Source organism: Epinephelus fuscoguttatus, linkage group LG2 (assembly GCF_011397635.1).
Source record: "Epinephelus fuscoguttatus linkage group LG2, E.fuscoguttatus.final_Chr_v1".
NCBI lineage: Eukaryota > Metazoa > Chordata > Actinopteri > Perciformes > Serranidae > Epinephelus > Epinephelus fuscoguttatus.
This window is the reverse complement of record NC_064753.1, coordinates 18,927,530-18,955,050: the sequence shown is the minus strand read 5'-3', so window position 1 is coordinate 18,955,050 and position 27,521 is coordinate 18,927,530. Positions and strand designations below refer to the sequence as shown.

Here is a 27,521-nt window from a genome sequence, read left to right as displayed (position 1 = left end):
AGTGGGCTACAGAGGTCTGCTAAGCTCACATCCTCGCTGTGACGTTACTTGAGGCAATCTATCAAACTTTGCAAAGCTCCCTCTGCAGCCACAGCAACCTCAATACAATGATATTTACAAACCTCTCCACAGACAATCTGATCATTCCTCTGATATTGTTTTTCCTCTGGTATTACAGATCTGCTTATTAATTGCAGCTACCTGTTGGGCTGTTTGACTGCTCACTGGTGGGATCAAAAATAACATGGAAAAGCAAAGTCCATTTTAGAACACATTCAACACAAGTGGCCCATTAACAAGCTTCTCACACCCAACTAGGGACAACTAAATCACATATCTCTATTTTGGGGAGTCATAACCACAATGTAAAAATGCTGACACAGAGCAAACCTAGAATCCACAGCACTTAGAGAGTGATTTTATTGAACCAAAGGGGATGTCTCTATCTTCTGCCTTTCTATTAACTTCCTTGTCTCATAAAATCATATCAAAAGCACTCTTATATTTTACTGTTGTCATTTTATTATGCCTCTGCAGCCAGCTTTTAGATAATTGAAAAAATGGCTATGAGCGCTGCAGCTTCGTGGAGGGTTTTAAAGAATATTTGCTTTTGTCTGAACTAAGAATCCTTTCGGTACATATTACTCAGCTCCATAGCCATCCTCACTTAATCCAGCAAAATAATATCATATCATAATAATAATTATGAAAAAGTTAAGAGTGAAAATGTGTTTTAAGTTTGTCTTATTTACTGTCGAGTAAAAACCTTGAATGCATTATGTGATGCAGGTAGAAAAGGAAAAACCACAGTATCCACAGCTCGACAGTGAGTCGGTGTGCAGGGGGGATTATTTGAGTATCCCCTTTCTTTCCTACAGTAAGCTGCAGTGTCATGAAGCTCCTTACCACTACTGTACTGTGTGTGGCATCCTTGACAGCTGAACAAACTGCTGTAAGGAGTGAGGAGAGCGAGCCAGAGAGCTACCGAGCGTGCAGATCCCTGTAAATCACATCCCTCGACTGGTTGCCACGCAGTGAAATCTCTTTTTCGCAATCCAGCTCTTCTTGATTGAGCTGGAGCGCTGGCGAGGGACAGCTCCTCCATCCTCCGCCATCTGTTCTGACTGGAAGCTCTCACAGACACACAGATAGGTAGCCTAAATATGAAAAGGTAGCAACACTTTGCTCAGGGCCTCGTGTTGCTTTGAGATTTTAATTTTCTGTATGTAGTTTCACAGCAAGATAGTGGCAGGATGTAAAAAGGGCCCAATATACACCCCAACTGTACTCTGACATTTTTCATAGCGAGGCTTAGTACTGCTACACTATTTATTGCTCTGCTGCTTGGAGAGAAGCCGAATCACAGGCGGTTGAAATGAATGCTGAGCGGGAAAATTGACATATGAGTAATCTCTGGATGTTGTGGACGAGACCAGAAGATTGAGTTGCTCCCGGTGGACGTCAGTGCAAACCAGCAATCATGTTTTAGATCACCGTCAATTCTCAAAGTGATTATGCTTTAGCTGGAGTTCTGCCTCGAGGAAGGCTACATGTCCTGTGTCTAATGTTCCAATAGAAAGCTTTGGATTGCCAATCATGCATTCATTTATCTCTTTCTAAATTGTAATTATAAATTAATTATAAATGGGTTGTAAAAGGGCCCTAGAGTAATGGGTTTGTCGCCAGCTACATTTATTTTACATTTTACTGTGTAGAGCTAGCACGTACTGCAGATTCTCTGTAATAACTGCAGACATAGCAACGAGAGCAGACTAGCAAACTGCCATGTCTCTGTTTCTAAGAGCAGCATTAACACATTAACACAGCGTACAGTTCCCTGTAGTCAGCCTCAGGCCTGAAATTACTTTGTATTTTCAAGAATTCTCCTTCCAACAATCTCTTTTACACATCTGCAGCCTCAAGAGACACCTTACTTTTAAGTTGGAAACATCCACCATGTGTGTTAACCAGAAAAGGTTAACACACATGTTGGATGTTTCACATGTTGATATTGATCTTATCTAAATAATGACCCAAATCAGTTTCTCTGTATTCCACTCCACAGATATCTCGTCTTCCTGCAGGTTAAGAGGGATCTCTATCATGGCCGCCTCCTGTGCAAGACATCAGATGCTGCTCTGTTGGCTGCCTACATATTACAAGGTATGATGCAATAGGGAGTCGTCATTTAGGCATAAGGACTGCTGCAAAGCTTTCAGCCGGACTACTGTAGCTTTATTTTAAAGCAAACTCTCAGACAAGCACAACTGTCCTCACACTAGGCAGACATTGCAACCTTGACCAGAAAACCAAGCAGGGTCATGGTGTCCTCTGGTGCCTTTGAGCCTATTATTTAAAGGGCCAGTGTATGGGATTTAGAGGGGATATATTTTCAGAAATGGAATTTAATATAATAAGTATATTTTCTTTAGTGTATAATCACCTGAAAATAAGAATCGTGTTTTCATTACTTTAAAATGAGACATTTATATTCACACAGGGAGTGGGTCTTCGTCCACAGTCATCACCATGTTGCACTGCCATGTTTCTACAGTAACCCAGAACGGACAAACCAAACACCTGCTCTAGAAAGGGCCATTCACGTTTTTGCAGTTTTTATGGTCAGCCACTGTAGTTCACAGCCCGTCCGCAATGAGAGCATCAGAACCACACTGATTTTTTTAATGTGAAACTGTCTTATAAGTGTTTTACCAGTTGAAATCATCAGATCTGTTTGTTATGGAGAGCGAAAGATCTGTGGTTAATGCTGCTCGTGGTAAAAACCTCCTGAACATCTGGATCAGAACTAAAGTGAGCTCACATGAAGTTATCAGAGAAAATAGGTGAGCACATATTACTAGGTGCTGTACGAGCAGCCTGTCTGTGATATGCCAAACAGCATAGAAGAAGCACTGATTTATGACATGACATTGATTTATTCAGTGTTTTTACCTGTTTAAATGACCTGGTCCTTGGTTTGTACATTAGGCTACTAAAGCTGGCTAAAGTGTACAGAAAGCACTGGCAGGTATTTTTAACGGTACAGACACGCCAGCCAAATATATACTGCATGGACTCAATTGACAAAGAGTTCTTTTTAAGATGAAACAGTTTTTATGTGCCCCGTTAGGTGCAGATGTATTCAAAACCTTGACTTATTGTTCTTTACTTTGTGTACAGTAATTTGTACTGTGGGCTTTATGCTGAGGCATTATCTTTGAACACCATGCACCACAGTACTAAATCAGTCAGTTCAAGACGAGCACATACAAAGTCTACAGTGGCAAAATGCCCTTGGTACAGTCATTGAATGCAAAGATCCAATTTGATAAATTTCATATTATTGAAATTTGTTACAGGTTCAGTGTGTAGGAATGTAGCGGGATATATTGGCAAAAATGGAATATAATAAGTATGTTTTCTTTAGTGTATAATCACCTGATAATAAGAACGGTACTGTTTTTGTTACCTTAGAATGAGCCATTTATATTTACCACAAAACAGTGGCGCTACATAAGGTGATTCATGTAGGCCACCGTAGTCCACAACCCGTCCTCGATGAGCCGAAGAGCGTCAGAAAAACACGGATTTTTTTAACTGGAGGTTGCTTTAGTCAGTGTTTCTATGCATTGCGATCACCTGGTCCATTTGTTTCTGAGAGGAAGAGACATCTGCAGATAAGTGTTAGTAATAACACTGAAGGAATTCTAACTGGGAGAAGTTTCAGCTGGTTGCAATCTGCAGTCCTCACCACTAGATGCCACTAAATCCCCCTGAATTTTGCACACTGATCCTTTAATTTCAGTGTTTACCACCCTCAGGTTCCACAGTTGTGGTCGTGATATCAGATTATTACCCCAAACTACACTTGTAAATAAATGACTGTATTTCCTCCGACACAGCTGTGTCTACCACACATGACATATATTATTCATGATGTTTGTGACCTGCTGTAGACTTAACGATTTCCATATGACCCTGGCTTGTAAATAAATACTCGCCAGCTGTGTTTTGTGTGCATGTGTGTGTGCTCATATTCTGCCATATATGTATTTCACTGTGTGGGTGTGTGCAAATGTGTGAGCAGAGCGTGTTGTGAGGCTGAAGGCTCACACTGCTCTCATGTCCTTGAGAATCTGAATTAGTTGTTCTACCTTGAATTGAAAACTGTTATTTTAAAAAGCACCATAGAAATCAATGTAGTTATCACTTTTAAAAAATTCAAGGGACTCAGTGAAAAGTCAGTATGTTTCCTTTAGAGTAAATTCGACAGTTTCGTAGGAAAGTTGATTGTTTTGGAAGATGCCAGGTATCCATTTGACAGGCTCCTTTGGGTGTCAGGCCCATCAACATGCAGAGAGGTGAGATGCATTTAGGAACAGTTTCCCTGTCACGCACCGTGCCAACCAGCCATCCATCCAGACTTTTTACAGCCAGTCCCTGAATCTTAAGGTTCCTGGGTGTCTCCATGTTGCCCACAAGGCAGTTCGTCTGTACACTGAAAGACACTGTGATACTTGCTAGCTTGTTATAACTATCTATTTACTTACACTATAAGATAATTTGGTGAAAACATCAGCACTGCCTAACTGTAGGCATGTATGTATTTGCAGTTACTAAAGTATTATCTGCTGTAGCTCATATTAGCTTCCAGTGGCTCGGTCTTTATCACTTTGCTTTGCTAACTAAGTGGCTGTCTGAGCCTTCCTCTTCTGTAAAGCATTTCTCCACTAGGTTTCTCTGGCTTATATAAACATTCTTTGGCACTGTCAACATGTCAGAAAGTGTGAATCCATAATGTCCGTAACACATACTGGAATGCCTTTGGCTGTCTAAAATGCTGTTTTCAACAGTCGTGGCTGCCAGAGCTGTACAGAGCTCCCCAGAGAGCAGACAGGTAGCCAAACTCTCCATGTAGTTTCTCCACCATCTGTAAACGAATGTCAGTGGTTTGTAAACCTGGCTGCTAAAGCTGGCTACAGGGATGCTCAGAACACGAGCAGGTATTTCTGACGGTACAGACATGCCAGCCGAATATGTACTGCATGGACTCAAGGTTAAATAAAATTTGCAAAGTGTTCTTTTTAAGATGAAATACTTTTTGTGTGCCCCTTTTTGTGCAGATACATTCAAAACCTTGACTCATTGGTCTTTGCTTTGTGGACAAATTTGTATTTTGGGCTTTATACAGAGGCTGCACCGCAGTGCTAACTCAGGACAACCACATACAAAGATTAAGGTGGCAAAATGCCCTTGGTACAGTCATTGAATACAAACATCAAATTTGATAAATTCGATTTGAATATTTTTTTTAAATACTATTTAAAGGTTCAGTGTGAAGGAATGTAGCTGGATGTACTGGCAGACATGGAATATAATGTAATAAGTATGTTCTCTTAGTGTATAATCACCTGAAAATACAAATCAGCATGTTTTCTTTACCTTAGAATGAACGATTTATACCTTCTACCAAACAGTAGCTCTAGATAAGGCCATTTGCGTTTTCACATTGACCACCATAGTAAGCAGCCTGTCCATGACACGCTCATCAGTGTCACACTGAAAAACACTGATTTGTAACAGGAATCTGCTTTATTCAGTGTTTTTACACGTTTAAATTATCTGGTCCATTTGCTTTGGAGAGGAAGAGTACTCTGGATACATCTTGGAAACATCCTAAATAATAAAAACTGCAGGAATACTTAAAGGGATAGTGCACCCAAAAATGAAAATTCAGCCATTATCTACCCACCCATATGCCAAGGGAGGCTCAGGTGAAGTTTTAGAGTCCTCACAACACTTGCGAAGATCCCAGGGGGGAGTGGGTAGCAACACAACTCCACCTAATGGAGGCTTACGGCGCCCCAGATTCAAACGTCCAAAAAATACATAATTGAAACCACAAAATATCTCCATACTGCTTGTCTGTAGTGTTTTTAGCCTCATTGTAGCCTGCAACTCTAACTGCCTCTCTGTACTCCGCGCTCACATGTGCGAGTTCAAATGACGTTTTTCCAAACAACTTTTTATGTTGGGGCTTCAGGACACTTGGATCACTACAGACGAGCAGTATGGAACTGATTTTGGCATCACCTTTTGTTCAATGCAGAAAATATTTCAACACTTGTTAAGCATCACATATTGTGTTAACGTTCACGTATTGTTAAATTTTTGTCATGTGGTTTGAAAGGCACATTTGAAATAACATAACTGGATTAAAAAACCATCATCAAACCGTCTTGTCTGTGTCTGTTTTACTATCCTCCAGCTGAAATTGGCGACTACGACCCCGGGAAACACCCAGAGGGCTACAGCTCCAAGTTCCAATTTTTCCCCAAGCACTCGGAGAAGTTGGAGCGGCGGATTGCTGACATCCACAAGACTGAGCTGATGTAAGGCGACACCTGTCCGTGTCTCTGTGTACCTGTGTACTCCTTCATTGCCACAGCGGCCACAGCGCAGTGCATCGCAGGGGCACACCTACTGCTATACACCAAAGTGCATCTTAAATTCATAAGTCAGTCATGGGAAACTAAAATAAACGACTGCTGTGATGGTTTTAGGTCTCCATGTGGCAACTGGCTTTATGATAGCGACTTAGTCCAACCAAAAGAGGACATCTCACTTTCAGAACACGTGCAAGTAAATAATCTGATAAGATTTTCAGAGCTATAGGTTTGATCTTACAATATGCTGAGTATTCACTTATGTTCTATGGTTGTTTTGCAGGCTTTGCATTCACACAAGCTCTGTAGCCCTGCAAAACAAGGCACTGAAATTTTCATGTACAGGTTCAGCACAGACTCTGACGGCTGCACATGCCTGGCAGTTTAAAACACCAGTCTGCAGCATTCTCCAGACCACAGTGTTTGGCTGGCAGGGTGCTTCCTTCAGTTCGGCAGTTTTGGGGTACCCCTGCCTCAAGCAAACTGTGGCCAGAAGCCGGTGCTTGAGCAGCCATTAATGGTCTGGTGAATTTAGGATTTGTTCCCCTTGGTGGTGCTGACAGTTTAAAGAGAGTAGAGGAACAGTTCACACAATTTAGCTTTCAAGGATCTGACTTAAGAGGTAGCAAGAAAAGTCAGCTTGACCTGTCCGGATTTATAATTTAACACTTTTTCTTGCGGGATGTTTCTCAATCCTTTTTCAAGTTAGAGCTCTATGGGAGAGCTCGGGCTTCTGCTCCAGCCTTTGGCAGTAAAAGGTCAGTTGTTATGATGGGGGTGGTGGACACACAGCCTGTGATGACCACTGCACTGGACAGGTCTGAGGTGTGGATGTAACAGTCGCCACTCATTTTCCTACATAGGATGAGACTCCCCTGCCCCCCCGGGTCCATGTTTTCACACTTTCAAAGAGGTGTTTTTGTGCAAGTGGTTCAGTATCATCAGCGAGAGCAGCTCTTCCTGGTTGCTGATCCCTGAGATCGGTGGTGTTGGCAAAGTCTGACAACCTTTTGGATTTTGTGTCTCCAGGATGGGACTTTTTTTTTATGCTCCTGTAGGTGTGTTTGTATGAAGCCCAGGGGCTGATGTGAATTTGTCATTGGTCAGTCGGGTTCGGTTAATGTTGCTTTGCCCTCTTGGCCTTAAAGTGGAAGGGTGGCAGACAAGGTCACAGCCATGTGTCACAGCAGGTGCACACAGTGACTGTGAGCAGATACAGAAACCTTGTCATCCAGCTACTCCTCCAGATGATGATTTCATGGTTGATGAGTTAGCGTACAACAGCCAATGTACGGCAAGAGGTTGGCAGGATTGTTTTTAAATGTCCAAACTGCTACATTTAAATTCCAGTGCATTAGATGTGAGCTCTACCTATGCTCATAATAAGGTTGTAATGGGTAACTTTCTTTGATTCATCAGCCAATAATTCACTTAAATCAACCCTGTTTGTTAGTAGAACCTTTGTATTTTCTCCGATCTTCTCTTTATTTCCATCTTGTACACACACACACACACACACACACAGTGTTTACAACCCTGGTTGACACAGCCACTGGTTAGAGATTTGATCCTACACTGCCCTCTATTGCTCATTTCCACCATCTTGTTTGACAGCAGTTTGAAACAATCAGATGTGTCTCCCCCATACTAGAATGTCAGCACAGGAAAAAGTTGTACCTGAAACCATTTTAGGGAAAAATCATCACAATGCTGGCAGAATTAAACGCTAGTGATCATGAAATAAATTAGATAGATTAAAGGATACACACATAAGAGCTGACAGCTGGTTGCGACAGAAGCCAGTTAACTGACTTTTTGTTTTTTCTTCTCAGAGGTCAGAGTCCTGAAACGTCAGAGCTCAACTTCCTCCAGAAGGCTCAGATGCTGGAGACGTACGGAGTGGACCCTCATCCATGCAAGGTGGTCTTTACAAAACAAATTTATGCTGGAATTATGAGCTTGTGCTTTTTATGAGTTTATGCTTTTGGTGCAGTTTGACTGATGAGTAATTTTGTATGTGTTTTTTTTTTTTTTTGGAGTAAATGTCAAAGTCAATCATAAAATGAATTTTGTTATTTTGAAGTAGTCTTGAAGTGTCCTTTTATCAGTGTAGGAGCTTTACAATAAAATATTACCTCATTGTGATTTAAAATTCTGATTCTACAATAACAAAACACGGGTCTGTGTGCCTGTCAGGATGTGTCTGGCAACCCAGCTTTTCTGGCTTTTACTCCTTTTGGATTCACTGTGCTACAAGGGAACCGGAGGGTCCATTTCCTCAAATGGTGAGTCCAGACGAGCAGTTAAAACTGGACATGATGCCAGATTAAAAAAAGCCTATTTCTATGAAAGGCTGCAGCATGAACGCCCAAATTAATGAGTAAGACTTTATCACTGTTTGAAAGAAAATTCCTTAAGCTCCATATGGACCAGTGCAAGCAGAGAGAAATAAATGTTTCTTTACCAGCAGTGAGAAAAAACTTCCATGAACACACATTAATGAACAACTTGTGCAAAGTAAAGTGCCAGAAAACTCATCATGCTGCCTAACTCCAAATCTCCAAGTTTTCATGTCGACAAAACACACACAAATGATCTCATACAACTTTGCCACACTCTTGTTCTAAATAACAGAAGTGCTCGTTGCCAGCAAAGGAAAAAGAAAATCCTAAAATTACTTCAAAGAGCTTGCTTGGCATAATCCAAATCTTCTGAATCTGGCTCCGAACATTTGTTTCATTATCTTCTAGATTTAGATTTTTAATCCTACAGGAATCAAATCTGATAATACAATACACGCTATCGGGTAGTAAAGTACTTCCAGTTATCTCGTGTGCAACTTTGTGTGAAAAATATATAGTGTGTAGTGCAGACAATGTGAAAATGTATAAAATGATAATGTACATGAGGACGTGCAGTAGGAATAACTGCAAACTCGGTAACCTAGTTTACCCCTCGGTAAACTAAAAGTAACCAGTGATCTGTACAAGAGGATATTAGTAAACTTTTCAAGACAGTGGAGTCAACCATCTGTGAAGCTGCATGCTCAGAAGTCTTCAGAGTCTGAGTTGTTTGCAGTTGTTGTAGTTTTATAATTTGTGGGGGGTTTTTTTTTAATCTCCTGCAGCTTATTTTTGTCATTTTCAGTGACTGGGATCAATGTGTCTAGACTTTTCAACACTGAAATGAAACACTGTTGGCCTTGTTAATTTGCCTCCAGCCACAATTAATATTTTACCACCTTTATCCATTTTTGCCTCTCCCTTCCTTTTCCTTTCTCCCTCCATCTTTGTTCTGCTATTTGTTCCTCTTTCTTCCCTTTTTTTAATTCGTTCTCACTCTGTCATCTCCTGTTTCCATTTGTCATCATGTCCCTCTCTGTCTGTCTGTCTGTCCTTTGTTCTGTCTGTCTCTCAAACTCAGGGAGGAGGTGACCAAACTCAAATTTGAAGCAAAGACATTCCATATATATGCAAATCAGAAGGAGGTATGTGTATGCATTATTAAAACATTCCCTTTTCGGGCCTGTGGAGCTCAGGAAGTTAAATGAGTGTGGCCTTGTTTTATGCATGGGGCACTGCCACCAGGGAGCCGATGTAATCTATCCTTTATGGTGAAGTAAACGGGAAATCATTAAACAAAAATGTGCGTTGGCCACAGGTTTAGCAGACAAAGGGGTAAAGTAAAGCCACTGTCTGAGAGTTGGTTAATATACTGTGTGCTTAATAATTCCCAGTAGCCAAAAGCTCAGTAAATCAAGACAGACTATGCAGACATTCTCTCCTTACATGATAAAGATGTCTCCAAAATCATCACCAGGAGTCTGATTAAAGTCTGATTTATTTATAAATGTATGAGTGACTGTTCCGGGCTTGTTACAGGATAAGAAGATCATACTGACATACTTTGCACCTACACCTGAGGCCTGTAAGCATCTGTGGAAGTGCGGAGTGGAGAATCAGGCTTTCTACAAGTGAGTCACATGACCTGAAACCCAAACTGCAAAAAGAACATCATTATATAAAATCATCTTTTTTTAATTTACATTTCCTGACAGGTTGGAGAAGTCCAGTCAAGTCCGCACTGTGTCCAGTAGTAATCTCTTCTTCAAGGGTAGTCGCTTTAGATACAGGTATTCAGTTGCTCGTTAAGTATTTGTAACACTTTATAGATGAACAAGTTATAAATGTGAAGTGCATTTATATTGATTCCTTGGACAACATTTGCTGATATCACAAAATCTGCCACAATATGATTTGAATTTGATTCAGTTCAGGGGCTTGTGATCAATATGAGATGACATTAGTAATTATCCTCATTGTCTGCCTGGCACAAGGCTGCTAGCACTGTTTGAATGTTTAGGAAGAAAGTGCACTTGGACAGGAAATGGTGACACAGACGTGCCATGAGAATTTCAAAATAAAGGCGTATCTTAAAGGTAGGGTCTGGAGGATTTTCCAGTTGCAGTTTTTAAACACACATTCAAATTTGGCCCCTCCTATCAGGCTCAACTGCGCGCTGCCCCTACCCCTCCCGGCAGTTGGGTGTTGCACAAAATGATTCAAAGCTCAATCCTCACACTACATCAAGCCATATATTAGCTAAACGTAAAGTTATTTGCATTGCATCAGTTGATAGTCGGAATTAGCCTCCACAACAAACTACTAGGAATTACAGTTGTTGTAATGGAAAAGTTAATAAATCAGCAAACTAGCACAAGCTAACCGGCCTGTATTTAGGATTTACCTGTCCAACAGAAAGCAGGCCAACTCCATGTCGCTGTACATCCCGAGCCTCTCCTTTAATGTTCGAAAGCAGGTGAAAGCCACCCCGATATTCACACGAGTTTTGGCCCGTGCTTTATCGGCTCGGTGTTTTGCCTCACTCACATTTAATTTCCTTTTCTTCGTGGGTACATCTGTATCCGCCATTTCTCCCGGGTGTACGGAGCCCGGAGGTACGGGCACAGCACCTGCACTCTCTCATTGGCTGGGAAAATCTCCGCCCAGAAGCGGTCCAAGCTCACAAAAACATCAAAATACAGTTAAAGGGCAGGAGCTCTGCAAACAGAGTCACCACCACACATGAGTAGAAGCCCATAGGTGATGATTAAGCAGGATTTCATTTGTATATGTCTATACTTTGTTTTGTTTGAAAATCCTCCAGATTCTACCTTTAAAGATATGTATCAAGGTTACCAGTTTGCGTCGATGATATCAGATCACTGATCCCTGAATTAATATTTCAGTCCAGATCGATGTATCATTACACCACTTTTAAGAACAGGCTTGGCTAAAAATGTTACACAAATGTTCTGTGGTGTTGTGGTGCTTGTTTTAGTGCCCACGTTTTGTATAAATCACATAATAACAGACTTTCTTTTTTATGTTTTTTCAGTGGAAAAGTTGCAAAAGAGGTGATGGAACAAAGTGCCAAAATTAAGAGAGATCCCCCCGAGATACACAGGTTAGAATCCTAAAATAAATATAAAATATAATATAAAAATGTTTTTAAAAATTAGCTAAAATGTGGGTTAACAGTGATTTATGCATTTGATGTATACGTCATGTGTACATATGGGTGTGTTTTTTTGTTAAGGGCTGGCATGGTACCAAGCAGGAGCTGTCCATCCATCACCCACGGCCCTCGTTTGACCAGTGTGCCCAGGACCCGACGGAGAGCTGTGCATATCTCCATCATGGAGGGTAAAACACACACTCAAAAAATACTGTGAGAAAAACACAGTGGCTGACAGCAGTCCTTGGGCTGTCTGACAACATCTGGACTGTGAAGTGAACACTATGTGATGGTTTTTATACAATGGTCAGTGTTTGGTTCTGGTGGCAAAATTGCGTTTCAAACATTTTTCCATTACCAGTATCAGTAACTGTATCAATCATCTTTTACTTTTAGCCATTTTACAATCAATCCAATGCTTTTATCTATCAATTCATTACTTTTAGCTAACCGTATAGACTTCTCTACTCCCTTTGTAACAAGCTCCACAATCTGTCCAAGTACCCTCTTACAACTGCATAAGTGTACCCCTGGAGTACAATTCGGTTGGAAATCGCTTTCTTAGTCCATGCGACTCCATCACCTATGAATAACACACCCATGTCACACATTTCTGGGTTCAGTTTCAGGGCTTATCACACACACTCTCAAGCTCCTCGAGCCATAGGCCTCAGGCATTATTTGGACATGAGAAAGTCATCCTGTAAGTTTATAAAGGGCACTTACTGTCCCCTCCTTCCTCCAACAGGCTATTAACCTTTTGTCAGCGCTGCCACTGTAAGTAAGTTTGCTCTCAGCAGAGGAGCCTCACTAAAACTAAATCAACTGATGGCACAGTGTGTTTTCAACAGAAAAAAAACTGATCTTTTGTCAATCTAGCCCCCCTCTTGTCACTGACACAGAGAGCAGGTTCTGACATTGCACCCCACTGTTGCAACACTGAAACAAACCCCCAGTGTGTTGTCCCGTTGCTCTGTCTACGCTGGCATTTCCACTGGTAATAATATCTCGGCCTGAAAATAGCTCCCGCTGTCAGGGGCCATGCCATGTGTGTCACTGCCCGACAGCAGGGAGGGACGAGGTGAACTGTGGCACAAGCGAGCCACATTCCTGGGCCTTGTCTTTCACTCTCTGTCTGTCTGTCTATTTATCTGCCGCTGTCAGCCCGCCTGCCAGCATGTGGGAGCTCGCTGTGGAGAGGGGAGGGCTGCTTCTCTGGTCACCCGCAGTTGGAGACAAAGACAGACAGCACGAAGATAGAGAGGAGAGAGGCAGTTTCAAGAGCACACAGACATAAAGAAGGAGAAGTTGTTGGAACACAGAAAGTGTCAGACAGGTGTTTTTCGCTCTCTTTGAACCATGGTGAAGTGTCTGATCCGGATCAAGACCAAGGTCAATGTTCACTTGCGCATGATTAACCATTGCTATCGAGATGTGAACGTGCGCGTGCTGTCTCTGGGACCCAGGCTCTTGGGCAAAGCTCTGGGGGTCCTACCGCTCTTCCCTGCCCTCCCTGGGGGTTCCTCCACTTCAGGCTCTGCTCCTGGGTCGGGACAGAGCTCCAGGACCCCTTCCAGGCTCGCTGTCCCACCCCAGCTCTATGGCTGCAACCCACCAGCCAACTGTGCAGGTAATATCTGGGGCTGGTTTCATCTTACAGGATTAGTGAGTGCTGCCTTCATGTGGCTCATCATGGGGGTCCAAGTTGGAGGGCTTTCTCTTTAAGAATAGTGTTGGAACAATGAGCCAAATATTTCGAATATCACATCAATTTATGGCATAATCTATTAATCAGGTTTAAAGTGTGCATTGTCTTTATGTAGCTTCCAGAGAGGATCATGGTAGAGCTGAGTAACAGTTGTTGTTATGGTTCATGTGTACTTGAAGAGTTGCTGCTTGCATTTTGTTTGAACATAGATTACATGACAGGAGGACAGGATCAGTCTCTTGAGCATAGGTCATGACAAGCTTATCATGAAAAGCAAATTATGCTCTCCTCCCGGCCACGTCAGAATGATTAATGTTGGCACGGTGTTCAACAGAGCACGGTGTATTTGAGTATTCCCAGCAAGCCAGGCTACAACTCAAAGAGGATAAGTGGATCTCTGCTTTAGGCAAGGCAGTATTATAATATATATTAGGGGGACACACATTCCCCCCAAATATATTAATAAAAGCATACAGATTAAACAATAGTATGCGCTGTGCTGCAACAGGCAACCAAACAACATGACTGTCCAGTTGGTGTTTCCGTACCCCAGCAGCAGCTGTTGCTCGACTGCTGTGGGTAGGTACAATCAATGTCAAACACTGGACTGTCTTTCTATTTCAATACTTCAACTGTATTAAAAACCAGAGGGGAAAAATTCTGGGAGGGAAACTCCAAAGACCCTCTGGCTGATTTAGTCCCCTCCAGTGCTGACTCCATGGTTACGGCCTTGGTTTTAGGACTGATTAAACTCAAACTGAATATAATTTGCTTAAAGAAGACATTTCTCTTGAGCCTTATGAGATCTGAGGTAGAAGAAAGTCACGTCAGAATCTCTCATTAAATGTGTCTTGCAACAATAACTGCTGCTTATTAAACATGTCTCCCTCTGCGCTGTGTTCTCAGGTCTGGAGTCCCTTCGAGACAGCGCTCACTCCACACCTGTGCGCTCAGTCTCCCATGGCGATTCCTTCATGTCGTCTCGGGGCCATTTGTCGGACGGCAGCGAGGCAAGCACGTCAGCAGTCATCTCCGACGAGGCCTACAGCCCCTCAGACAGTGTGCTGCCTACACCTGTGGCCGAACACGGGATGGAGATGCCTTTAGCCCGTCACCTCAACGGTGCTCCCTGCAGCATCGATGAGGAGAAGGACTCAGAGGCGGGCACATCGAAAGCAGGGGAAGAGTTTTCCTCGGGCAGGAGAGCACTGCGTATGGCCAAGAGCAGGCCATCACCGCAGAGCGACGTGGAGGAGCTGAACAAGTTCGTCCTGAGCGTGTTGCGTCTGTTCCTGGTTACCATCGGACTGCTGTTCGCCCTGCTGCTGCTCCTCATCATGCTGACAGAGTCAGACCTGGACATTGCCTTCCTGAGAGACATCCGCAAGACACCTGAATTCCAGCAGTTCCACTTTGAATACTTCTGCCCTCTGCGGCGCTGGTTCGCCTGTAAGTTACGGTGGATGGGAGGGTTCCTCATCAGCAAGTGAGGCAGAGACCGAGTGACACAACACAGGCCTCCACTGAGGGACATGGGACACACAACAGGCAGGTCAGGAGAGAGGAGGATGGCAGTCCCATTCCCAATGTCAGCTCAGCTTCTCCCAAGAAGGAGCTCCTGTCACAAGCCACGGACTGTCCCCTGAAGAGCCTTGTTTATTACGTTTGACCATCACTGCGAGGAAAGGAAATCACATTTTACTTTGGAGATTCAGGTCATTTCAAGGTATTTTATTTTTACACAAAGCCACAGTACCAGGGTTTAATTTAAACACTGAAAGGGACAAGCAAGTCTGACAGACTTCACTTCTTCAACCACAGATAATAGTTGCCTTTATTTTTGTATTAATTTATATGTTGCAACATTACTGTAAGACAGAGTGACCTGATGTGTCGGGGTGTGTGTTGTGTGACCTGAGAGTTTGAGTAAAGTTTTGAGAGACGATGAGACAGGAGGCAGTCTAGCTCATCTAATTTTCACATGTCAAAGCCAACAACAACATTTATGATAATAAAATGTTATTGTGGTCGCTGCTACGAGATTGACAGCTGCTGTTTTGAGTTGTACGAGTATCTGGGTGTGAGAGAAAGTGTGGAATGGAAAACTAAGAAGCACTTTCTGAATGTAGATCAGTCCTGAGTCAAATAGTGTTTGCAGATATAATTTTTTTTAGCAAATGTTAAACCGTGTAGAATTTGCCATGAAGAGTTATAAACAGACATGGGACCAAGTCATTGGTTTCCAAGTCACAAGTAAGTCTCAAGTCTTTGCACTCAAGACCCAAGCCAAATCCCAACTAAAGACAGGCAAGTCTCGAGTCAAGTCTCAAGTCCTAAACTTTAAGTTTCCTAAACAAGTCATAAAGCAGTCTTCATCAAATGTCATATCGTTTTAACAAAATAATAAGATCCTCCTGAGACCTGAACTTTAGTTTTGTATGCATTTTTAAGTTCTCCTAACTATTTGGCATCAGCAGGACCTGATTAGTGTAAAAAACTAAACATCAATGATAGTAAAGTCCCTCAAAAAGAGTTGATAATAAATTCCCAACGTCTTCAAATGACTACTTCCAAATTTGCAGCATCTTAGCTGTTGCTAAAATTGGTCAAAATGTCTTGCCATATCAACCTACCAACTTTACTAATCTTAAAGGGCCAGTGTGTAATATTTGGCATGGTTTATTGTCAATCTGAATCTGAATCTGAATATTCTACCCATTAATATGTTTATACAAGTGTATAATCACTATAAAATAAAATTCGTTTGGTTTTCGTAGCCTTATAATTATGCTTTTATATACACATATATATATATCAAGGGCCTTGCTTTAGAGAGGTTGCCATCTTGTGCCGCCATGTATGTACGGCAGACCAAGTGGACAATCCAGCCGGCCAGAGAACGCGTTTCACGTGTATAAATGAACCAACGAAGACAGCGGAAGGAAGGAAGAAGGAGGAAGAAACAGCAGAGAGTGTTAGTAGTTCGTCGATAGAGAGTAGTGAAAAGTTTTTTTAGTTATAAAGTTTGCGAATGGACCACACTTACCACGCAACAGGAGAGAATGAACCCGAACCGTCATCTGCGAGGAAAAGAAGACGCAACTTCACTCCTTGTGATGCACTCTCTGCGGCGCTTTTCCTCCTGATGATATATCTCCCCAACGATGGTAGCAGTAGCACTGAATCCCATTCTGTGCATTCAGCCTCTCTTCTCGCCCGCTCAGCATCAAACACATGGAGTTCCTCATCTGTATGCTCTGGCTCAAACAGGTATGGCTCTGGGTCTGTGTCCGCTACAAGAAACTCTTCAAAATCACGTTCAAAGTCGTCCATTGCAGCTACTATAGTCCGGAGATATTGCTAGGCTAAATAAACAGCTGAGCTCTGTTTACAGGCTACGCTGTCAGTGTGCGGGCTGGAGCTTGGCGGAGCAGAGAGGGGAGGGGGGTCCCCACTCGGTATGGTAAACGAGTCTGTGTGTAAAGTTATGAAGTGTGTCTGTTACGCTAGAAGAGTCAGAGTTTGGGACGGAGTGGAGTGTTACCGGAGTTTCTGGAGTGCTCAAATAAACGGGCCTTTTTCCCGAACACTCCTCTGGTCTCCTGCTCATGAGGGATTCATTACAATATCGTAGCATGATTTAGATTTCTAAATAAACATACAACTCGTCGCTAGATAGATCTACTCCTGAAAAACTCGTGCGCAAGGCTTTTTGTCCCTACGAGGCCACCGTCATTTACCCGACGGGAGGGGTGAGCGAGTGAGTCCTGCAATCTAGAATTTGACCACTGATGTCACTGTTTTCAACCCATTTTACACACTGGCCCCTTAAATAAACATGTTTCAACCATAATATGTGATCTGGTTTTGTACCTTGTCCACTTTTGTGTTGGGATCAGCTGCAGACTGACTGGGCAGAGATAGCTGCCATCTTGTTTTTACTTGGATTAGTGTATTGTGGTCTTACTACCACTATATAGCACAAAAAAAGTGTCCAGGAATGAGGACAACAGGTCTAAGTCAAGCAGAATGAAGTTTATGGTGCAGCAAACCCAAACTGTGATGTCCTCATGAGGACACAGGGTCTCAGGAGGATATGTTAAATAAACAAAAATCATGAATGCCTTTTAAAATTAGCATTTATTTGTTCAAATAAGTGTGTTATAAAGTTACTTAGCTATTAAGCTAATATTAGCATGTAAACTGTGTTAATATTAGCCTGGATTTATTGTTTTTTATGCAACTTCAAATGTCAAATATCGTTGGAAGTTGTGTCTCATCGGTAATTTTTAATCTAAAAGTTTTGTATTCTACAATTAGTTGTGGTGTCGACCACCACATGGTTTTTGCGCGCAAACAAAAGTGCAAACTGTCACTCAGTAACATACTTTTAGTTCTTCATGGTTCTGTCTTGCAACTCAACTGAATGCTGTTGGCTTGGTTCAAACAAAGTGGATCTGGGGAATGTCAACTGGTGGGGAATCAACAGCGTTCACATTAGTTGATTCAGGTAATGAAGGTAAATTAGTTGATTTGTGACTCACTTATTAAATAACATACTTTTTAATCTTCAAACTTTCATACTTTCAGTACTTTCAGGTCAAAAGGCTCAAGTCCAAGTAAAGTCATGATTCATTGGCGTTTGAGTCCAAGTCGAGTTGCAAGACAAGTCTTTTTTGATTTTGAAGTGTCTAAAGTAATCAAATACGTGACTCGAGTCCAAGTCATGTGACTTGAGTCCACATGTCTGGTGATGAGCGAGTTAATACTGACAGTAAAGAATAGGAAAATTGATTACTTTTTAATGATTGGCAACTTCCCTGACAACCCAAAATCTGGTTTATTGACTTAAAATGCCAAGAATGAGCTGCAGTAGCTATTTGACTCAGGAGTGAAGCAGGTGCTGCTCTGTTAGATGACATGATTGATCATTTTTGTAATAAGTGTTGTGGTCAGACGTCCATTATCAGTGTGCTCACATTACCATTTTTGTCCAGCCACTAGAGCACCGATAAAGTTTTGTCGTCCAATGACTATAAATTATGGATAAATTGTAAGGACATAAGTAAGTAACGAAGGTGGTAGGTTTACTGGTTTTATAAAATAGCAGCCAAATAATTCTAATAGCTACAATCAACTTGTGTGTGTAAGGAACAGTTGTCACTTTGCCGTAGTTACTTTTACAGTAGTTGTAAAGGTGATGGGACTATGTGAGCTAGCGCTGTAGTGATAGTGAAGTGTTTGGTTAGTTCTTTGACTCCCACACTCTGTAGAAGGAGTTTATCTTGATGTGCAATACTGTTGATATATAAACAAAAACAAGATCCTTTCCATTAGGGGAAATCTGACCTTGTTTTTCCTTTGTAAAGTGCAGAAATTAGTGCAATTTTCCCACAGTATCTGGTTAAGACAGCTTGTTTTTAGTTCATGTTGAGTGAAGGTCATTTAATTTTGTTTCGCCCTGCTGTGTTCAAGTTTATGCATTTATCTGTAAAGGCTGAATATATTTAAACCATGTTTCCATTTTTGTACAAACCGATGTCTCGTTAACACGCAGAGATTTCCTCACAGCGACTTTTAATGGACCTGAAGTGTTATTTTTTACAGTGGATGTATAGTTTTCAGCCCTGCTTACGAGAGAGCCTAAGATAAGTCATGTTTACATCCTACTGCAATCGTCATCATCGCACCTACCAAAGAAACCTCTGTTGTCTGATATATTATGTCAGTGTGCGTCAACAGATGAAAACTCTTGATAGTCTGCTCTCCTTCTCCAGCCTTATTACGTATGTGTTATTTCACAGGTTAGCCCACTGAGTGTCTTTATAGACCAGTGCAATCAACAGCAGAAACCCTAGAGTCAGTTAAAGCACTGGTCCTCTCAACAAGTCTTCAGGTGGTTGATTAGAATATATGTAGATGTACATGCTGTGTGTCAGCGTGTATGTGTTAATATACCTAAAATAAAATGGATGTGTTATTTATGCAACAAAAGGAATGGTTTAGGATGCTGACTGGCCGAGGGGTTTAGATATAGGTGCCTGTAGGCAATCTGGAAAGGTACCACGTTAATATTAAAATTTCTCCCATTAAATCCACAGGTTGAAAAGAACCCTGTGAATCGCCCTGTAGTGTTAAACCCCTGGCTTTAAAAGCTGATTTTATTTTTGTACATAAAACAATTTAAAATTCAGAAGCTGTGAAATAAGCAGAGTATTAATAATTCTGTTTTTCCTTTTAGTTCAGAATGGGATAAGTTAGAAATATTGACAGATATATTTATATTTAATGGAAACCCCCCCCCATGTTTTGTGGTTGTTTTTTTAGACTTGTGTGTGTTGTATGTGTTTGTTCTAACTCAGATGGTTCTCGCTGGTTTTTGATCGTGTCAGGTAAGAGGCCAGCTGAGGCAGAAATGTACTTTATTACTTCCTATAATTTGTACTTTAAAGTCTCATTATGTTCACGTGTTTGACAACCTTCACAACATAATTGGAGCAATAAATGTAACCAATAGTGTAATAATGATTAATAACTGCAAACAGATGTTTGGCCATCAACTGGACATTGAAAATGTCTTTGAATCCCCTCAGAAGGTCAAACAGCCTGCAGATGCATGTGTGAAGGGAGTGGCGCCCACCCACAGTGGTTGATCATGTCTCATGTAAATCCTGTTTGTTGCCTGATCCTAGACTGCTCTTCCTTCACTCATATTAGAGGAACAGATATGTTTTCTTCTGAGAGTACATGTAAATGAAATGGACACCCAACAGAAGACCCATTTTCCCTCGACTCAAAGGGGAGGTGGAGCAGTTTGTATTTTTAGCCAATTTAAAAACAGCAAAAGTAGCATTATCAACTACTTGAATATTTCCTTTTGCAATGCAGTTCAGTATATTTTGTTTTCTTTATATTGCTTAAGTCTTTGTCAGGAGGGGGTGACAGTTCCATCGACAGGCAACTCTTGTATTCATTTTACTGAATCATGTAAACAGGAATGAGGCCTCTGATGTGGTCTTACTGTAAGCTTCCTTCCTGTACCATGGCCCTGCACATGGAAATGTCTCTGTAAGCATGTGTTCTGCATTTATTACCTCCGAACAAGACTGCTTATTTCCAATCACTGACTTAAGACTGGTGTAATTTATTTATGAATAAATATAATCTATTCTTGACATCTGGCAGCTAGTGCACCTACGAGTTCAATCTTGAATTCACAGAAGTTACAAACCCTGAACAGTGTGAGCCATATCGGCACCTTCTGAAGTTTCTCCATCATGTCCAGGCTTAAAAACAACAGACTGTCAGTAATAGCACACATTATTCTTTCATCACAATGCTGCCACCCTAGGGTGACAATGATACCACCACTGCTGAAAGCATTCACACTTGATAGGTTTAATATAAAAATGTCTGTATTTATTCTATTTGATTCAGCAGCCACGTAGAAAATGAAAACATGGAATGAACACAATCAGTTTTACAACAGGCACTTTGCACAGCCCAAACTGTTTTGCCGTTTCAAATTCCCAGTGCCACAAAACAAACAAACAATATAAAGGGAACCTATTTAAGAAATCGCTTAGGTTCTGTAAGACATCTGGAATGTAACAGACTGCAGATATAAGAACAGAAAGTAAACAGCAGTGTTACAGTCAAAGTGAGTCATTTGCTACCTACAGTGCATGGACACTTTCCCAAAGCCCTGCACTTTCTTCTTATTTTTTTTTTATTTAGTTTGAATCACACTGGATGTATTAAAGTTTGATTATTTTATTCTGAACTGATTGACAGAAAAAACTCATCTCAAAGTGGACAGATATCCACATACTAACCTAAATTAAACTGAAGTATATGAAGGAATACTTAACCAAAAGCACTTTTAGAGATAATGTGATAACATATCACTTGTCTCTTATCACATTTAACATAAAGCGACTTGAAATGCACCTGTGTCTCAAAAGGTCTAACAACTGGTTAGAAAACATCTGGCAAAAAACATCAGAATGACAAAACTGAGACAAAGTCAATGAAATGTTTCAAAGGAAGTCAAGATCATTCCCAAGGTTCTGAAAATCCATTTCAATCCAGTGAGGTCATATATATATATATATATAAAAGCTGGACAGTTTTACAAGATAAGTGTTAAGAGCACATTTAAGCTTTTCCGCAATCGTACTAAATGCTGCAATTTGGCATAAGCCCAGCACTGCACATGAGAAACATACCGTTTCCAGGGGACACTTCTCTGCACCAAGGCCTGACAGTTTGAAGAGGGCAACCTTAAATTAATGCAACAAAACGCAGATAAATCCCTGAGCAAAATCTGCTGCTACGCAGCCAGATCTTAACACAACTGGCTACAAACATCAAGACCTCAGTTCAGTCCAGAATCTGTCGCAGGACGCTGCTGCTCACTCATCCACGTAAAGTGGAGTCAAGGCTGAAAGGGTTGAATATAGTTGTGTTTTACAACTGTATTTAGCAACTTATATTCAGTGTGAGAATCATGACAGTGTTGTATTAAAGCTGCATGAAAATTTCAGAAGAAAGACAACTGTCATGACTAGTTTCCAGCACTGAGAGATCCATATTTACTGTCCAAGCTGTCTGTGACAGAACTACTTTCTTACTTGTCCTTCCTACACAACTGGAGGCAAACAGGGGTCTTGGTCAAGTGTTCTAGTCATCATCTCAGTCGGAGAAGACGTGCAGGCGCCCTGATGCATTGCCACCCAGTAAGGCATTTCTTGTGGGGTGGAAAGCAGTGACGGACAGCACTGTGTTAAGGTTCTCGCCATCTACAAAGGAGTGCTGGCGCTGGCCGCTTTCGTGGAACACCTGCACCTTCCGAGGCCTCTCCATGCTCCCCACCACAAAGCAGTCCTCCTGTTTGGGGTCCCACACTGCTGATAGTTTGGACAGCCAGCGGCCTGTGCGCATGTCATGTCTGAACATGAAGATTGAGAAGACAGGTTGTGAGTATGTTCATGTTATCAAAGTCTCAAAGCCAAGGCAAGAGACAAAAAAACGAGCTGATGTACCTGATGGATGTCAACAGAGGAGATTCCATAGTCATTGCAGATGTGTCATATACCCTGTCAAAAGAGTTCAGAACAGACATTGAGCTGGGACTGAAAAGTAAACTACAGTAAATATAACACCATTATTCAAAGTGCTGAGCCAGCTTTACCTAATGTGGTTATCCATGCAGGAGGTGAGAACTCTGTTGCCTGTATGAGGGGAGAAATAGGCGCTGGTTATGCTCAAAGAGTGGCCATGCAGCTGGGAGACCGCCTGGCTCTTGGTCTTTTTCAGGCATCTGCTGTCATAAATATTCACAACCCTGCAGACAAGATCAAAACATTCATGTAGCGCCATCAGTACGACAAACCGACACGAGTAGATCAAACGATATTTCCAAAAAATAAAATCTACAATCAGACATACTTGCTTTCTGCAACAGCAAAATATTGTTTCTGTACAGGGTGGACACTGACACAACGCAGCGTCTTAGGGTCCAGTGAGTGGAGGGACTCGTGGGAGTTTCTGTAAATGTAATACCAGTGTAGCATGTTTATTAAATGTTCATGATTAATTGACAAGCATCTCAGTTATTCTTAAACACCATGGAAAGGGAAAAAAACTACTTGTCATTATCATCATTGTCAACTTTAGTTCATTACCCTGGGGTGCGCCTATCAACGATGGCAACCTCTCCAAACCAGTTCCCAACCACTAGTGTCGAACAGTCATTGGACATGAAGTCAAATGTTTTCAGGCCATCGTCAACATCATACACCTGGAACATTAAACACACAGATTGATGTCAACTGGTGGAGGCAGCACTGACATTTTCTGCACTTCAAGACTTTTGCATGCAGGTGGTTTACTTTACAACAGTCACAATATGACTTTAAATGATTTTATTGCGCTCAAGTTATCTCACATCATCAAAGACGGCCTTCTCTACATCCATGCAGCGAAACGATCCGTCATAGCTGAGGCTCAGCAGGTGGGTGGGCTGAGCCCTGGAGAACGCCATGCAGCCCACTGGGCGAGTGTGGGGCTCAAAGAGCAGCACACCATCATCACCCCAATCACCACCCTGAGGGAATACACACATGCAACTATAAAAAAGTGTTTTCTTATCCAGATTTCATGATACAAGAGTTGTGATTTTATAAGGGCATTTATATGTCTACTAACTTTTTGCTTCAATGAATGTGAAGAGCAACATGAAGCAAGTGGATGCTGACATGTAGTGCACTAAATATTCCTGGAAACCAGTTCTAAAACACTACTGAATAGCCTCACATTTTACACTTGGTGAGAAAGACAACTCCTTTTTCATGTACTTATGCTGCAGTTTACTAATGTGTTAACAGTAGGATCTTCCCAGCTGTTAGAAACATCAAGACCTGTTGTTGAGACCTTATTCTGAAGCCATATTCTGCCCTCTAGTGGTCACATATCAATTTATATCATCATTAAGTTAAGAGAAGAAGAAACGCACCAACTTCCAGAGTCCAACTTTCCCCCACTTGTCTCCGGTGGCCATCAACAGGCTGCTGCTGCATGGGTGGAAGGCAGCAGAGAAGATGCGATCCTTCACCACTTTGGCCACTCTGTCCTCAGTTATCCTCATGTTCTTGAGGGCTGAGCGGTACCTGTGTAAAGACCCCAGTGTTGATTTGTGTCTGTCTTGAGGGAACATTTTTAACTGCAATAATGTGACCATGAATGGCAAAAGGGAAACTACTACACCCTCAGAGGTGGAGCAGTTATTGACTTAGAAGTGTAGCAATAGGCTGAAATGTCAGAATCAAAACTTAAAATCTTACTCTTTCAGGTCAAGCTCCATCTTTCTGTCCTCTGTTGAATCCTATGAAAAGACAAGCAATTAAAATATGTATTAACTGATACAGAGGCAGCATGAGTAAGCAAACCATTACCATCCTCCAAATCTCAAGATTAGATATCTCCAAAATGCTTTTATCTTTAAATGTTATTTAGTGTTCCGGGGTCAAAACGGTGAGAGCTAAACAGCACTGTACTTATTCACAGTTTTGGGAGAAAATCAGATTAAATGAAAAGCGAAATAGGATGTAATGACAACTTGAAACATCATAGTAGCCAAAAAAAAAGTGGAGTCTCACCTCGGAGCAGAGCTCAAGGAGTTGTGAAGGCAGCTTGCTCCCCTCTTCCATGTTGATTGGATCCATGGGCAGAGGGCCAGAAGGCTTTTTGAGTCTCTGGAGTGGCTTTCAAACAAGTACAGTAACTCAAGTCAGCAACAAAAGCAGGAAATAAAGAAAAACAGAGCAGCAAGAAAAAGAGACAGACAGCAGTGGAGTGGCATTAACTATATCATTAGGTTATTTATATGGAGCTACCTCATTATAGGTCAGAGTCCCCCTGGGCTCAGGAGGAAGTGTCAAGGTCTCTGCCTCTTTCTTTTGGAGACGAAGGGATTTGCGAGGTGGCAGCACTTCTTTTACAGCAGCCTGTGACCTGATGACGCAGAGAGTGTGCATTACAGTGACATCAAGAGGACAATTGTCTGTCTGACATATGAAAGCTTAGAGCTGAAACTAAAAAACAAGCCATCAGAGATAACACTTTGCTGGCTGTACCTCATGAGACCCCGCTGTGATGGCTTTGGCCGTGTCATCTCCTTCAACTCCACAGTTGCCTTTTGACAAGGAAAACAACAATTAATACCCATTCAACATGTTCGGAGACTGCAAGCTGGTTGGTCGTAGCTAGTCTCAGTTTAAGTGAATGGGACTCGGACTACGTTTATTGAAAACTGGGACAGGAATAAATTCAGTTTGTGAGAAATTCACAGCGTCAGCCCTCTCAGCCCTAAAGCCAAGTATCCCTGAATTTATGGGAGAAAGGTTAACCCATGTGGCTCATATTGCATCATCCCTCGGCCTACCTGAAATAAATTGATGGAAGACAGAAATTCTTGGTTCTGTCTGATGTTCTCCAGACGCTCCAGTTCATATGATGAAAGTCCTCCATATCCGCCCTGTGTTCCACAAAGAAACAGCACTGACACTCTGGAGAAACTTTACATTTGAAACCATGTAGGAGCTGAGAAAACTAGTGACCATTTGACAAGTACACGTATTTGCACATTGCAACAAACTTCAATGACATATCAAACATAATCAAGGCTGTTCATACTTACATTTGTATCCTCGACATCACTGTTTTCATCCTCCTTCTCCTCCTCCTCCTCCTCCTCCTTTATGGCCTTTTTGTTTTTCTGGCTTTTTTTGTTATCATGCATTGTTGCTCTCTGTTAACAAAATATGGCCATATAAGCAGATATAAGAGAAAAATATTGGGATGCAGCAACATTGCAATTTTGCATTTTTTGAGTTAGTTGAATGTATGTGTGGGTGTATCAGCTGAAAACTGCACTGTAAAATGTAAATATCACTCTTCTTTTTAAATGTATGTCCTTTGTGTGCAGATCAATGTTGAATTTGGTTAATGAAGAAGATTCCCTGTCATGTTTTAAATTCAACAAGCAATCTGTTGTATTTTGGCAGTATACTGAAGGCACAAGAAATTTCAAATAATAGCATATTTTGAAGAAGGCTATATGAACTGATGTTTTCACTTTGCAGCAATGATATTGAATCATTGGTCTTTGGTCATCGTCAGTTGTTCTCTATCGACAAAAAAGCTCATATTGACGGAATAAACGAAACAATAATATCTTTGAGTGTTGTGTTTTTGTGTTATGGGTTTCTCAACTATCCCTTACTCTTCTCTTGGTGGGTATTTTGGCCTCAGGTGAGTACTGAAGGCGTTTTGGTACCAAGGTGTTCCGTGCGGACCGTCGGACTGGTCCCTGGAGGTCCACAGGAGTCACGTCCTACAAGGTGTGCAGCATTATTAACACATAACTACCGGGAAACATGACGTCATTCAAGTTTACCAAACTTTTAGCAACACTCACAACACACTTACGCATATAATAACGCGTGCTAGTGTCTCTCTTATAATGTAAATTGGGAGCTTAGCTGCCAGACTTCGTTTCTGTTGGTCAGTAACGTTAAGTTAGCTAACGTTAACGTTAACTTACACAAATATACTTTGGTCGTTACGTAGCAACAACTCACCGTTAACTGTGACTTCACGACAGCTTCACGTTTTGTTCGTCTTCCCTCCATGTTAGTGCACTTGTAACGATACGTATGAGCTATTTAGTCAAAATAATTGCAGTAAGTCGATACACTTCCTCTTCACAGCAAGTACTTCAGATAAGTGAGAAACTAGGGGAAAACAATTCGCGCCACCTGCTAGAAATGTTTTGTAACTAGCCCCGCCCCCTCTTGTTGCGAAACAGAATCCGAGCAGCCTATTGGTTAGTCTTAATGTCTCGTCACAATTAGGGACTGTTCTCTGCGGCCAGCAGCCAATGAACAGCCGTATTATGTGACCGACATCTGGGCTCTCGCTTCCGGCTTCAGCTTACACAGTCAGTGACAATGTCGCCACCTTATGGCAGATATGGGCACTAGCAGACAGGAGGATTAAATAACGCCGCTAATATTGACAATTCTGGGTGATATATGCATGATAAAACAGGTCCGTACGTGACGTGTAAACACTAAACAGGTGACTTACACAAACTGCCAACATTTCTCCATGCTGAGTAAAAGTAAATGGTTCATTTGGTTCCCAGGGTGCCAAAGTTTCATGGGGGGGGGGTCGTGTTACAAAACTTCTTGTGTTTATATAGTAGGCCTACATCTCAGCATTACATTCATTCCTGTGAAGAAAACTAAATTACATTGTTAATTTTGAAGTATGGATTGTTATTCAAG

At 41.6% G+C, this 27,521-nt stretch overlaps 2 protein-coding genes across 2 annotated transcripts in view; one reads left to right on the top strand and one right to left on the bottom strand.

The window, feature by feature from the left end:
- LOC125904277 (FERM domain-containing protein 5-like) overlaps nucleotides 1-20,798 on the top strand; it is a 102,510-nt gene extending 81,712 nt beyond the window's left edge. The window contains exons 5-14 of the mRNA XM_049601604.1: nucleotides 2,066-2,163; nucleotides 6,269-6,392; nucleotides 8,279-8,366; nucleotides 8,643-8,731; nucleotides 9,870-9,933; nucleotides 10,328-10,419; nucleotides 10,504-10,578; nucleotides 11,844-11,912; nucleotides 12,045-12,151; nucleotides 14,578-20,798. Of these exons, the coding sequence (XP_049457561.1) occupies nucleotides 2,066-2,163; nucleotides 6,269-6,392; nucleotides 8,279-8,366; nucleotides 8,643-8,731; nucleotides 9,870-9,933; nucleotides 10,328-10,419; nucleotides 10,504-10,578; nucleotides 11,844-11,912; nucleotides 12,045-12,151; nucleotides 14,578-15,161 (1,390 nt within the window). The 3' untranslated portion in view covers nucleotides 15,162-20,798. The remainder of the gene's footprint in view (nucleotides 1-2,065; nucleotides 2,164-6,268; nucleotides 6,393-8,278; nucleotides 8,367-8,642; nucleotides 8,732-9,869; nucleotides 9,934-10,327; nucleotides 10,420-10,503; nucleotides 10,579-11,843; nucleotides 11,913-12,044; nucleotides 12,152-14,577) is intronic.
- Nucleotides 20,799-21,064: 266 nt separating this feature from the next.
- On the bottom strand, nucleotides 21,065-27,009 carry wdr76 (WD repeat domain 76). The gene is made up of 15 exons (XM_049601616.1): nucleotides 26,814-27,009; nucleotides 26,456-26,566; nucleotides 25,871-25,981; nucleotides 25,616-25,708; nucleotides 25,308-25,366; nucleotides 25,068-25,185; nucleotides 24,831-24,935; nucleotides 24,516-24,556; nucleotides 24,188-24,341; nucleotides 23,621-23,779; nucleotides 23,358-23,473; nucleotides 23,122-23,220; nucleotides 22,865-23,017; nucleotides 22,716-22,769; nucleotides 21,065-22,621 (listed from the first exon to the last, which is right to left on the bottom strand). Exons 1-15 carry the CDS (start codon nucleotides 26,862-26,864, stop codon nucleotides 22,366-22,368), a joined length of 1,680 nt encoding a protein of 559 aa, XP_049457573.1. The 5' UTR covers nucleotides 26,865-27,009; the 3' UTR covers nucleotides 21,065-22,365.
- Nucleotides 27,010-27,521: the final 512 nt, after the last annotated feature.